This window comes from Barbus barbus, assembly GCF_936440315.1.
Source record: "Barbus barbus genome assembly, chromosome: 11".
NCBI lineage: Eukaryota > Metazoa > Chordata > Actinopteri > Cypriniformes > Cyprinidae > Barbus > Barbus barbus.
In genome coordinates, this window is record NC_136739.1 from 20827700 (window position 1) to 20840919 (window position 13220).

Here is a 13220-nt window from a genome sequence, read left to right on the forward strand (position 1 = left end):
TCACAAATGAATGGTTCCTTACTTTCACGTTACCCAAGGCTATGTGAATATTGCATAAAGTCAGGCTTTTTTACTGGAATTTCTTCATGGATATATCATTGACATTTTCCACTTTTGCACATTTAGAGCTACCAGTCCTCTGAGCTATGAAAGACATTAGCAGGAAAAATTTTGCTGCCTGGTTCATTGATCCGGAACTTTGAACAAACACCCCCTCCGTCTCTTTTTCATGCTATTCTTTTATCTGTTAGAGGCCTCTTTCTCTTTCAAGCATTGACCCATCACTTGACATAACATGTCGCTCAGTCTGTCTCACCCTCTCCTTCCTCTATCTGATACACAACACTTTGAGATACAGAACATGACATACTGTGGCACTGCAAGCACTGGTGTTAAATGTGTAACGGGATGGCTAACCCAAAATGTCAATTGTGTCATCATCTACTGAGCTTCAAATTGCTTGAAACCCATATGCTATAGGTGGTCAGAAAAGTTATGCTTCTTAGTACCTTTTCTTTTTCCTACAATTAATTTTCTCCCGAACTATATACGAAACAAAAAAACTATTTGTGGCATAATTAAATATAGAACTGAATTATGTATTTAAATTACATTTTAATCTTACTTTTTAGTACCGATTTATGTTGCCATGAGAATTAAGTACAGACATCACAGAATTTTTTTTAGTTCATTTCCTGTTGAAATTTTGTTTGGTTAATTTTGACATGACAATACGCTTAGAGTTTAGTGAGTCAAGAACTGCTACAACCGATTCAGTGAGTCTTTTGAATTGATTCATACATATAGGATTTAGAGTCATTTTTCATGAATTGGACAACAATTGGACAACACTGGCTTTGGAAGAGCCAATACATTTAATCAAAGTCATGAAAATCATTTGGATTTAGAACTTTTAAAAATATGAATCAGGTCCTGAAATTTCCAAGCCTAAGAGTGAGTAGATGAACTATCTCTTTAACAACTGTTTGATTAGAACAACTCACAGCACCAGCAAATAGACCATCTCATCAATCTGTGTTCAAAACTGATCTTTCCCATGCAAACCTCACTATCCTCCTCTTTGCCTTTTTCTTGCCGTTCCTAAAAAGAATGATGAATCATGTAGCAGCTGCTTTGCCCACTCATGGAAGACATTAAAACAATTTCTACATCAGTTCCCTGTGGGAAAGCCAGTCAGTGCAACAGGTTAAATGCCTGTGCGAGAGGATGTCAAAGATGATAATTACTCCGTTTTAAAGCTCCAACCTTTAACAGAAGACAAGAGCCCTTGAGAAAGTTCAAAATATTTTTAGTTGTACCACACAACGCCTTCACCTGCCAGAGAAGCAGACCCCCTCATGAGGCCAGTGTGACATCTAATTAACTGCTGCTATTTTATTTTAAATAATACAACGTTCCTGATGAGACAGCAAAGGTGAAACATTACAAAAACTTGTAATGTTGTTACTAATCGTGCACAGATTCCTCTGTGAGAAACAGCAGTTGTGACTTGGGATGAGTGGAAAATAAAGTGAAGATCTGAGACAACAACCGCAAAGTAATATGAACTTTCTAAAGTAGGAGAGAGAGCAGATTATTGCATTTTCTTGAGTTAATGGCAACTGTACATTTTATACTGACACCTATTCTGCCCTACAAAGGCAAAAGACCTTAACTCGCTAGAGTGTGAAACTGAGAAAAATTACTTTAAAGTTTTTTACTTGTCCGGCCAAATTAATTATAGGTAGAACACTGGAAATTTGGCAATTAGATGTTTTAGTAATGCAAATTATCTACATTAAAAAATTGTGAGCTCAAACTTGATTTTTACCCCTATTTTGAAGTTAATGCAAAAACTGATAAGTCACACCAAGGCAAAAGGCAGTAACTTCCACATTATAAATATTTGATTGCTGATCACCATTTACAAAATCGTTATAGTAACACCTGTATAAAATCTACTATCAATCTCATATTGGCTATTGCATATAATAATGTGACTGTATTAATTTTTTTTTATTTTTGACAGTAACAAGCAGACTAAAAGTTAAACATGTGAGTGGATACCGTTTTGCAACCAATTTATTTAACGTAAAATAATTCTAGACATAGCATAATTGCTTATATTAACTTGAATTATGGCTTGTGGATTTATGTGAACGCCAGCAAGCAGGCATGCTAAAATGGGTGTGGATTAAACATCTCCGACGACATTCAGCGCTATGGATTGATTCTATCGGGTTACAATAAAAGGTAGGATAAGGATTTAACTGTTAGGCTACTGATTTTATGACTGATAATGCTACATGCTACGGCATTCAAGTACACACGCATCCAACTAGAAGTGACAGCCTGGTGAATAATCTGCATTACAAAAAAAAGGGGGGGGGGGGGGGCTTTAAAGTTTATTCACGATTATGTATTGCTGCCAAGGTATCTAGTCTTTACAGTGCTTTGTTATATGAGCTGTTCGGTAGATCGCGATCTAATTCGTTTGTCTACACCGAATTAAAATGCGTCAGACTTTAATGGACAGTTAAAAAAGGCAGAATACCGTAACTTCATTTTGAGCGTTCCAAACAAAGTGAAAGAGCCGTTACTGGTGTTATATGGTGTTCTGCCTTGGTTTCTGTGGGGCTTTTTGAAGTTACAGTTGAGACGACCCATTATTTTCTCGTAAAAACAACGAAATTGACTCAATATACTTATGTCCATGTTAAAGGATGTCTTGAATGTCACAAAAATATCAATAACTCATTTTCGACAAAAATCGAAGTTACAGTCTTTTTGCCTTTGCACGGCAGTATTGGTATGGATGTATGAAGTTTGTTTACCTTTTGTTTATCTCTTTTTTATTCCTATTTGTCTATATACATTTCCATTTAAATAAAAATTTTAATTATATTTGAAAACTATAAAAACATTTCTTACCAAATATCCTCATAACATAAGTAGCATACAATTGGTTGTAAATACCACTTGATGTCGACTTTAAACGAGATAGGGTCCAATATTCAGGCATTGTATTAAAGTCTTCTTTTATCAACATACCAAGCATCTTCATAGAAACAAACACGCATCCATTCTTTCCCAGCTTTTTACATAACTCCGCAATATATAACATCTAAACAAGACAAAGACAGTGAGTCAAGATCACTCTATTCAAACAGATTTCAAAAGGCAGTTCTGAAGTTCAGTTTCTTTAGTCAACGGATCCCAACTCTGTTGCTATGCCACCTTTGAAAGAGCCAACTATATTTAGATGGCCATTATTATGAGGCTTTTCACACATCACGACCAAGATAAATGGAGGAGGTGTAGTGATAACCTATCTTATGTTTGTTGAACGAGCATTACGCAGCGAGGTGCCAGTCTGACATCTGACGTCCCTTTCAATGTGTGCCATAATCTTGGGGACAATGCGCGTAAACATTCTCCTACTAATAGTTCAACAAATCATTATTTACAATTGTAAAGACAATGTTAAAGGACAACATGGTACCCTAAACCATAAAGCACCATTTAGTGTATGATTAGAGTTTGAACTTTCACTGCCAATCTGCCTAACCACAAGTACCAAGCAGATATAACTGATTCAATTGTATACAATGCAACGTGATACTGTATATTAACCAGTGTTGTGAAAGTTACTTCCAAACTGTAATGCATTACAGATTACTTGTTACTGTTATTTAAAAGTAATTCCTTACCTTACAATATTACGGTCTCCGAATTGTAATGCGTTACATGACTCCTGTATTACTTTTACCAAAATATCTACAGAAGTAGAACTTAACATTCTAAAATGACAAAATGTACTAGAGCCCTGCCCTAATGGCAAAGTGTTTATATTTCGTTCCGGCTTTTTATTAAGTTCATTTAGAAAAAACGTTTGGAGCATTTTTTGTTAATTAAATAAGTTGTTTTCTTTCTTAAAAGGTGCCATAGAATGCATTGATACAGTATTTTAAATTGTTCTCTGATATCTACACAGAAGGTATGTGGCTTAGGTAAGGACAAAAAATCTCCAGAAACGATTTTACATGTCCATTTACAACCCTAGGATTTCTCCCTAGAATGAAACGGTCTGTTATTGGCTTATTTGGCAGGGTCATGAATAATAATGAGCTCTGCTCTGATTGGCTGTTTCACAGTGCTGCTCAATGTTGAGCTCTGCTCTGATTGGCTGTTTCACAGTACGGCTCATCAGCAAGAAGGAAGCACAGGGAGGAAAATATATATTTAAATACTTTCTCTCGCAGTTATATCGTCGGGTAATTATACTGTATATAAAACGCGGGCATCAGGGAGCCGTTATTAATATGCGAGGCATTGAAACTGCTTTTGAACGATCCATCGATCGCGTTATAGTTTCACTTTCAAGAGACACGATCACACAAACTATGTTTACATTATGGAGCAACAGTACTTACCACACATTTCACAAGATCAGATGCTTGTCAGTGGTGCTCAGGATCTGTAAGTCATTCGCCATCATCCTCATCTCTCCTTACTGAGAGTGAAATCTTATGTACTGTAACAGGCTACCGCTAGCAAGGAGCTAACCATGTCCCTTTAGTGGCTCGCGTTATTTGCTTTCTGTGCCTTTCTGAATACAGACACCAACCCATCCCTGCACTTCACACCCCCTGCACGGCCTGGAACATAAAATTTATTTTGTTATTTTCGCTGTTGTCCGCGCTTGTTTATTTACAATACCTGCAGAGCTTCTGATGGTTCGGCCGGCTTAGAACAAGGGCGGGTTTATGCAAATGTTGGGGGCGTAGTGATCCCGACTGTTGCGTCACAGTCGGTGTTATGTTCTGATTCGCCTGTTTTTCAGTTTAATCACGAGATTTACATATGAAGGAGAAAACTATGGTGTTTGAGGCTCACTGTATGTCATTTCCATGTACAGAACTGTTATTATTTAAATATGCCAGGGTAAAGACAGTTTTTCATTCTATGGCACCTTTAAAGTAACGAGCAAGCGGCCAGCGGCAGACCGGCAGGCTGATCATAGCAATGTTTGATCAATTTAGCCTTCTCAAATCATCACGACTTGCCTAAAATAAATTCTATAGATATACTAAAACAGGTCAAGCATATAACAATGTTTAAACGTTAAACCTAGATAAATGTGCGCTGCATCCAGTAGTTTGTGTGGAGAATGTAAGCTAAAGTGCAGGACATGGAGGCACCCGCGCAATCAATTGCAATTTTTTTTCAATGGAAACAACTTACGCTGTAATTTTTTCTCGTAAGAGTAATACATCATTCGTAAATGTAAGGGGTCTACTTTTATTTGTGTACATTCACAATGTCAACAAAACGTTGTGCTTTTGTCTTGAACAGGAGCGCTTCACAAAAATAAACCTAAAGTCAGTGAATACATGCCTCACAGACATGATAAATATATCTATAGAAAGCTTTAAATTATTACTAAACAAAATAAATAAAAACAAAAACTCTTTAATATAATCGTTATCTGTGAAGATGCACTTCTCTCTAAATGCGCGTCTAACGAGGAGATGGTGAATCCTTACTATTTCCCCCGGACACATTCATGGTAATTATTTTTGCTGGGGCTTTTGCTTAATTGCGTGTATTTGAACTAGTGTTGTCACGATACTGGAATTTCTAACTTCGATACGATACCTTGAAAAATATCGATACTCGATACCATTTTCGATACCACGGAGAAAAAAACTGCCACAATATTAAGGGGGTAATTTTTTTAATTTAAAGATAAATGTAACAAGTCGAGAACATGCGGTATATTTTACATGAACAAAAAAATGTCTTGAGGTACTGCATTTGTTGATTTATTTATTAATCTTTTATTAATCTTAGTTAAATGTTAATTGAAACTAACGTTTACTAATACATGTACTAATTAAAATCCAAAGTTCTATTTGTTGATATTCTCATTTGCTTCATAACCAAAATATTTCCAGATATAGGGCCCTATGAAATCCGTTTTATTTTTCCCCAAATTCCATTTTATTTTTTTCTACATTCAATTTTTTCCATTTTAATTTTTCTGGATTCCGTTTTTTTCCATTTGAATTTTTCTGGACTCTTTTTTTTAATGGTCAAATTAAATGCTATTAATCTAAAAGCATTTCTAATTCATTAAAATCATGAAAATTATACAATTTAACATTTAATTTATTAAAAGTGTAACAAAATGACACGTTTAGGGCCGTATGAAATGTTTTATTTGTTTCTCACCTTATGTTTTATTGTTACCAAATTCTGTGTTTTAGCATGTCTATTAGGCTATTTGAATGCATACAAACAATTTTTATTTATTCTTACAGTAGCCTTATGAAATGTGTTTTCCCCCTCAGAAATTCTGTGTTGTGTATTTAAATTTTACTGGATATCAGATGAAGGCATAAAACAATTTTAATTAATTTATATTTGAATTAATGAAAATTAAACATTTACATTTTTGGCAAATGAAGGGGATTTACTATTAAAATTAAAATATTTTGTGATTATTTCTTTAAAAAAAATTAACAGTAGTAGTAAGTAGTAGTATTATGTACATTCTACTAAATAATAGTAATATAGCCTATTTCTGGCACACGGTCTTTAATAGGCTAAGTTAAACTGAACTTTTATTTTGACGGGTTGCCGTGAATACTTCTAAAGTTCTGTGTGTGTATGATATGATGCTAGTTTTACTCAAATTAAATGGTAAAATGCTCGTAAAGTGCCTTTCAGATCAGTTCTGGATATATTGTTGATGTATTTATGTCCTCATTGAGACGGCAGACGCTGAAATCACCGCGAGCGCCACATTAGTAAACACAACCGCATGTGCAGCACATTCACACAGAGACGCGCAGAACATGCAGGATTCATATTTAAATCGACTTTGCAGCTTAATATTTACAGATACTAGTCCATATCGCGATTTGATTTAAGTGTAATGACCTACTTTTGATTAATTAATCCAAACTTTGACAAATTCCGTGACATTCCGCGTTAAACTGTAAATTCCGTTTTTATGACTGGATTCCGTGCGCGTTCTCTGCATCGCGGAGATCATAGATCCTACAGATAGCGCTCCTGCTGTGTTCTTTAACAACCAGAGCAGTCATCTTTCTATTCACTTCACTTTTGCTGTTTAACCAGAGCGAAGGAGACGAGTGCGGTCACGTGTGGTGCTTGTCCACGCGCCTTTGGAGAGAAGTGAAAGTGACAGCTCGGCTAGTATCGGTGTATCAATACTTCGGAAAATTAATATTGGTACCGTTCAGATATTTCAGTATCGATATTTATCGAAATATCGATATTTTTGACAACACTAATTTGAACACAGAACTGTGCTGTGCTGACGGCTGTGCTGACGGCTCACTGCTGCTGCGGGATGCTAAACACCGTCCAGCCGCTCGGACTCGTGTTGTTTCCACTAGCGCAGCAATTGTTTTCATCAATAATTGATGGATGTCTAAAATATAATGATAAGGAGAAGCCTAAAACAGGCCCGAGGACCGGCCCGCGTCTGAACTATGACGTGAATATTGGCCCGAAGCCCGGGCCTAGGGACATAAAAAAGTCAGAGTCCGACTTTAAATTAAATTAACATGTACCGAGTAAAATATTACTGAAAATTGATTAGTAATGCCTTACACTACTGCGTTACAGCAAAAAGTAATACGTTACTGTAATGCATTACTTTTGTAACGCGTTACTCCCAACACTGATATTAACAACAAATGACTGAATGACTGGATGATGAAAAGCAGGTGTTACATACCACAATGAGGCCAGACCAAATGCTAAGTTTGTTAAAACAGTAACTAAATAGCTGGAGTCTGGTTAACTTTTCGTCATACACCCTAAGTGACATGAGCTGAAATCGAAAGTAATCAAGAGCACCAATGAATAATTCAAAATAAGACTAGGAATGTGCATTAAGAAAATAAACAGGGTAAATTTTGACTTTAATAAGGTAGTGTGGAGAAAGACTCGCTACTAATGAGCAAGTCATGTGGCTCCTCTTGCATGGACTACATCCAAAAGTCCTCAAAGACTGTCCTCATGGGCTCTTGTAGTCCAGAGAGAGAGAGGAACGCTTCCTCGTTTGATGTTAATGTGATGTACTGACTGAGATGTGAAATAAAATCATGGACATGATTTAGCAAAGACGACATTTTTTTGCATCAAAATGCTTTGTTGGTTTCGGAAACGACATTCACATCAACCAGTCAGATTTTAAAGATAGACTTGGGGCTGGAGCTTAAACAACATCTGCCAATCTGCTCCAGAATGACTATATATTCAATATTTTATATTAAATTTTTACTGAATCTAAAACGGTGTGTGAAGACCAATGAATAACTACAATACACTGTGACCCAGACCTCTGGAATGGCTATCAAAGTGCCAAGCAAGTGTGGTTTGAGTCTGTTGAGTGGCACCTGATTATCAAAACATTCCTACGGCAATCAAGAGTTAGGTTAAGCATGTACATGTGTGGATAAAGAGGGTTATTTGTGGAACTTGTGTGAGTGTGTGAACAAAACTATGAAACAGACTGCAGAGCGACAGCATGAATCTAAAGAACTGCTAATATTTAATGTAACGGCTGTTGTTATTTGCTCAGATCAGGGAATCAATAGGCACGGACTGAATGCGGATCCAATAGCCATGACTACTTCGACTCGTTCAGTACCGCTGATAGGCAGCTGTTTTCAAACGGTCCCGTGCTTATTAGTAGGGATGTAATGATTCACTCAACTCACGATTCCATTCGATTCACGATTTTTTTTAACAAAATCAGATTTAAGACAAATTATATATTAAATGTGTCCTTTTATTATTGCTTGGACAAAATGCTGCACATTTCTTTGTGAAATAATATACTAATATAGCACTTGCATATTATTGCTCTTTTGTTGGTTTTGATTGCTTCTATTGTCCTCATTTGTAAGTTGCTTTGGAGAAAGGCGTCTGCTAAATAACAAAATGTAAATATAATATAAATGTAAATAACAAAACTAAATTTAAATTTGAAAACAAGCCCCAAATCAGTTAAATAAGTAGCACAAAGAAAATAAATATCTTCATATAAACAAAATAAGGCTTTGTCTGTGCTCTTTTCATTTAAAATTAGAGGCAACCACTGCATTTTAATCATGATCCAAACAAAGATGCTGCATACATGCAACATGAGCAATTTTTTTTCTAAATTAGACTGTATAATTTCGAAATTCGAAAACAGAATTGTTTGACTTCAGTTTTGTGAAACTATAAAAAATATCTGCATGTAACAGAAACATCAGACGAGCTGAATGAGACGCAGATTCACTCTCTGCCAGCAGGTGGCGCTTTAAGCGTTTCTGTTGTAAACAAAGCAGCGCTGCACTTATGAACTTTAATATGCATTATACAGAGCAGAGGCAAGATGAAAAGAAAAAATACCATCTAAACTTTTCTAAAGACAGTAAGTTACCCTCAGACATACAGTCATGGCCAAAAATATCGGCACTCTTGGTAAATATGATCAAAGAAGGCTGTGAAAATTTATCTGCATTGTTAATTAAAAAATTCACAAACATCTAACCTTTCATTGGATAATAAGAATTTAAAATGGGGGGGAAATATCATTATGAGTTAAATGTTTTTTCTCAAATACACGTTGGACACAATTATTAGCACTCCTACAAATTCTTATGAGTAAAATATCTCTGAAGTATATTCCCATTCATATTCACAATTTTGAGCACTCCATGGTGATTATGAACATGAAATTATCCAGCCATGTCTTCCTGTTTCACAGAGATATAAATAGGAGGGAAAACAAAGCCCAAATTCTCTTAATCATCCATCACAATGAGAACAACCAAAGAATATATTTCTGATGTGCAGCAAAAGATAATTGAGCTTCACAAATTAGTGAAGTGGCTTTAAGAAAAGAGCTAGAGCAGTGAACATTCTCATTTCCACCATCAGGGCAATAATTAAGAATTTCCGACAGAAATCGACAGAAAATGTTACAAAACTGCCATTTAAACGTGTGTCTATATCGCCCTAATGCACAATGAGAAGGAGAGTTTGAATGGCTAAAGACTCTCCAAGGACCACAGCTGGACAACTGCAGAAAATAGTTCAGTCTCGGGGTCAGAAAACCTTACAAAAAAAATGGTCAAACAGCACCTACATCACCACATGTTGTTTGGGAGGGTTTCAAGAAAAATTCTCCTAGCTCATCCAAAAACAAAATCCAGCATATTCAGTTATCAGACACGACTGGAACTTCAAATGGGACTGGCTTCTATAGTCAGGTGAAACTAAAAAATTTGCTTTTTAGCAGCAAACACTCAAGATGGGTTTGGTTAACACAGGGATGTACCCCATGTGAATGAAATGCACTGCTGTAATTTTGATGTTGTGGGCCTATATTTCTGCTGGAGGTCCTGGACATCTTGGATTCTATCAAATACCAACAGATAAAAAAATCAATAAATGACTGACTCTGTTAGAAATCTTATAATGGGCCATGTTTGGATCTTCCAGTCGTACAATAATCCAAACACAAACCTCAAAAACAACACAAAAATGGTCACTGAGCACAAAACCAAGCTTCTGCTATGGCCATTCCAGTCCTCTGACCTGAACCCTGTAGAAAATGAGTCAGGTGAACTGAAGAGAAGAAGCACCAACATGGAGCTGTGAATCTGAAGGATCTGGAGTGATTCTGGATGAAGAAATGGTCTCTGATCTCTTGTCAGGTGTTCTCTAACCTCATCAGACATTATAAGAGAAAATTTAAAGCTGTTAAACTGGCAAATGGAGGTTTCAAAAAGTATTGAATAAAAGGGAGCCGTTAATTGTGACCAATGTGTATTAGAGAAAAACATTTATTTCATAATGATATTTCCCCCATTTTAAATTCTTATTCTCCAATGAAAGGTTAGATTTTTGTGATTTTTTTTTTTTATAAAAGATCAAAAGGATTAACAATGCACATTAATTTTCACAGCCTTCTTTGATCATATTTACCAAGGGTGCCGATATTTTTGGCCATGACTGTACATTCATATAAACTCCTACCACTAATTGAATCGCGATTTGTTTAGAATCTCAACCGATTTGAATCGTCACATATTTGAATCGATTTTCAACCGGTTCGCGGTTAATCGTTACATCCCTAGTGTTCATGCACTGTAGTCTGAAGACCGTCAAAGGTTTCTATTTACAATGCGATTTGCAACATTGCAAATCGTGCTCATTTGCGCTACAACTGTAATGATTGACAGATTGATTATAAACTGAGCACTCTTTGCTGGCTTTCTGAATAGGCCTATAATCTATTCTCAGTTTGAAAAAACGTTTGACTAACGGCCACATAGACATTGCAGAATTTCAGGAGAGACAACTGCATTTAAATGCAGAGCAAATCCTCTAAAATATCATTCTGCGACTCACTCCCTATACGATGACTGACGTAGTGATAAACATAGCAGTGGATGGGACCAAAAAACTGTAATGTGTCAAAACAGATCTGTATTATGTGTATTGCAGTGTAAATACTATTATTAAAATTAAGTCGCCTCTTTGTCTGTGACTATAACGTGTAAGATAATAATGCTGCATTCCAGGCAGGTTTTTGAGCCCGTAAGTCACGATTCCAAACCACGACTCATGAATTTGTAGCATTCCAGGCAAGTCACGCCAAACTGCCTGAGTGCAAGGAATTGTGGTAGCTAAATGTAAACAAACCAGCATGGCAGACCATACAGGACTTATGCTCATTTACAATCATTTCTATCGCCAAAGGTGCTTATTCCTTGCTTATTTAAGGGAAATGGAAGAGGAAAAACGGCGCATAAGGCAAGAGAAGCTGTTATACAACGTTATATTGTCCTAAAGTCTATTTCTCACCGTGTACCACTTGCATAAACACCGCCTCTGTAGGGGCTGCCATTGTTGTTTCGCGGGCTATGTGACTTAAGAGCGCGGAACTGGGAGTACATCGATCTAGTACGAGTTTACGGGTGGGAAGTCACGGGTTTGACTGCCATTCCAGTGCACTTTCAGGGGTAGAAGGTTGGAAAAACACGGGTTGCCTGGAACGCAGCATAACCACAATGAGTTATGAGTTATGCTTGTCTATTTGATGTATTTGGTGCGGGTGCAGTTCAGGTCAAGGTCTTTATGTCAAATGGGTCGGGTCGGGTATGGAATTAAATTAGTGCTGGTCGGGTTTACCAAACAGGACCCACGCAGGACTCTGGGACTCAATACATTTCAAGTGAAATCAAAGAAAATTGGGTGTGATGAAAATTATTTCTGTGGTTCAAATCAGCTTGTCAACGCAGGCTTTCCGCTAAATTCTGCACACATTTTCAGAATGGCAACGTTAATGTTTTGTCAACATTTGCAATCAGTGCTACTATTACCCACTTCTGTTTCCCTAAACAAACAATAACTTTGCTAAGAGTATATTGGGGCCTTAAAGAGCAGCAAAATTGCCAATGACTGAATCAGTCTGAGTAACAGTGAGATCAGAATGTGTGTCCAGAGAGCTGGCAGCCCTGCAACCCTGCAGCACCAGGGTCTGCCCTTCTCTCAGCAGCTCCTCTAATGAGACTCACTCATCTCACCCTCCAGACAGGTAAGGAGGATGTGAGGGGATACCAGACACAGTGAATGCATAATCATATCATTCCCCCTAGAAAGGCAATAATAAAAAAAAGACTTGTCATTAAAAAAAAAAAAAGTAATGATAAGATAAAAACTTGACCTTCCATTTTTATTATCTGCAATGCAGCGATTAGTTTTGTCTGTCTGGCACTAGCTACTGATGTCTGTCTTATCTGATATTTTTATGTGACTGCACATGATTTACACTTTGACTCACTGTTTATTTACAACCATGCAGAGAGAGGAAGAGGAAAATGAAGAGAGTTCTGCTCAAATCACTCATGTCTTTGCACGCCCTAGTGAGCGAGCGTGAGAAAGAGAGAGGGGAAGGAACAGCAGATTTTGTTTGCGGATTCTGAAGTTTTAATCGCGCTTGATCAGCATATTTGCTATGGTGTGTGATATTCGACAGACATACACTGCTTCTCTGACTTACAGCAATTCTCTAGAGCAGTTTCTCTAAATCACTTTTACAGTATATTGAAGGCTGTTGCCCATTTGATTATAAATTTGTTTGTTCATTCCCTTAAAAATTAAGTTTACCTAGTTTACGTTCA

The 13220-nt window shown here is 36.7% G+C and overlaps 1 protein-coding gene across 4 annotated transcripts in view; it reads right to left on the minus strand.

Annotated features, from left to right (window-relative positions):
* LOC306877371 (fibroblast growth factor 14) overlaps positions 1 to 13220 on the minus strand; it is a 165916-nt gene that overhangs the window by 137935 nt on the left and 14761 nt on the right. The window contains exon 1 of one of the 4 annotated variants that reach the window (XM_079429103.1): positions 2932 to 3211. The exons of the other annotated variants lie outside the window; for them this stretch is intronic. Within the exon in view, the coding sequence (XP_079285229.1) occupies positions 2932 to 3124 (193 nt within the window). The 5' untranslated portion in view covers positions 3125 to 3211. Of the gene's footprint in view, positions 1 to 2931; positions 3212 to 13220 lie in introns of those variants that run through there. 4 annotated transcript variants of the gene reach the window in all.